Below are 1,345 nucleotides of genomic sequence, written 5' to 3'. Positions count from 1 at the left end.
GGGTTTTATTCAACTCCTGGAACCTTCCCCCTCTTTTCTACTCTTCTAGGCCCACAGCAGACAGGAATCCCCTCACAGATAGTGACCATCAAAGAAAGCCTCACTGCATGAAAGCAACCTGGTTTCCCCCACCCCCAAAATAAGTACTGTGGATTAAGTTCAGGGGGAAGAGGAAGAGAAATTAATGAACTTAAGCTTTTATGCTCAAGTCCAATTCAAGCTAATATCTTCTTTCTAATAGATGGACGAGAAGAGAAGAGGCTGATTTTTACCGTGTGGCATCCACTTTTGGGGTTATTTTTGACCCCGTAAAACAGCAGTTTGACTGGAACCAGTTTCGAGCCTTTGCCAGACTTGACAAAAAGTCTGATGAGAGTTTGGAGAAGTACTTCAGTTGTTTTGTGGCCATGTGTAGGCGAGTGTGTCGAATGCCCTCTAAAGCAGATGATGGTAGGTACATTGAGTAACAAAATTCTGTACTGAAAGGCCAATAAAATGACATTTTATTTTTAACAAAAATGAGAAGGTAACTCGTTTTCCAAAGCAAATCCAATTGCTTTTGTGTTCTAGAGCCACCCGACCTCTCTTCCGTGATTGAGCCAATCACAGAAGAGCGAGCCTCTAGGACTCTGTACCGCATAGAACTGCTGCGGAAAATACGCGAGCAAGTTCTTCATCACCCTCAGCTGGGAGAGAGGCTAAAACTGTGCCAGCCAAGTTTGGATTTGCCGGAGTGGTGGGAGTGCGGGAGACACGACCGAGACTTACTGGTTGGTGCTGCTAAGCATGGGGTCAGTCGGACGGATTACCATATCCTCAATGACCCTGAGTTATCCTTCTTGGATGCACATAAAAACTTTGCTCAGAACAGAGGGGCAGGTAACGTATCTTCCTTGAATCCACTGGCAGTTGGGTTTGGCCCTATTCCCCCAGTCATCTCGTCCACTCACATTCAAGATGAAAAGGTGATGGAGCAAACCGAAAGTAAAGTGGAGGAGTCGGAAAACCCAGCTGCCAAAGAGAAATCTGAGGTGAAAGAAGAGGAAGAAGAGACAGATGGTGGGGAGAAGGACAGTAAGCAGGAATGTGAGGCCAAGGCGAGCTTGGTGAAAAATGACCTGAAGGGCGTGGAGGGCAGCACGGACATGGGGCCCAAGTCTGTTTCAGAAAAGGGTTCTGAAGAGGATGAGGAGGAAAAGCTGGAGGATGATGATAAGTCAGAAGAGTCTTCCCAGCCTGAAGGTAATGCCTGGCGACTTGGGCCTTAGCCTGATTGCACAGAAGCTTGTGGTGAGATGTGTGGTTTTCATGTAACATGACAGGTGCTTTCCTTTCGAAGGGTAAT

General features: G+C 46.8%; 1 protein-coding gene across 1 annotated transcript in view; it reads left to right on the top strand.

Annotated features, from left to right (window-relative positions):
• CHD7 (chromodomain helicase DNA binding protein 7) overlaps positions 1-1,345 on the top strand; it is a 156,472-nt gene that overhangs the window by 139,541 nt on the left and 15,586 nt on the right. The window contains exons 28-29 of the mRNA XM_023727724.1: positions 229-450; positions 571-1,242. Of these exons, the coding sequence (XP_023583492.1) occupies positions 229-450; positions 571-1,242 (894 nt within the window). The remainder of the gene's footprint in view (positions 1-228; positions 451-570; positions 1,243-1,345) is intronic.

This window comes from Trichechus manatus, unplaced genomic scaffold, assembly GCF_000243295.1.
Source record: "Trichechus manatus latirostris isolate Lorelei unplaced genomic scaffold, TriManLat1.0 scaffold00018, whole genome shotgun sequence".
Classification (NCBI taxonomy): domain Eukaryota; kingdom Metazoa; phylum Chordata; class Mammalia; order Sirenia; family Trichechidae; genus Trichechus; species Trichechus manatus.
This window is presented reverse-complemented; position numbering and strand designations above follow the sequence as displayed.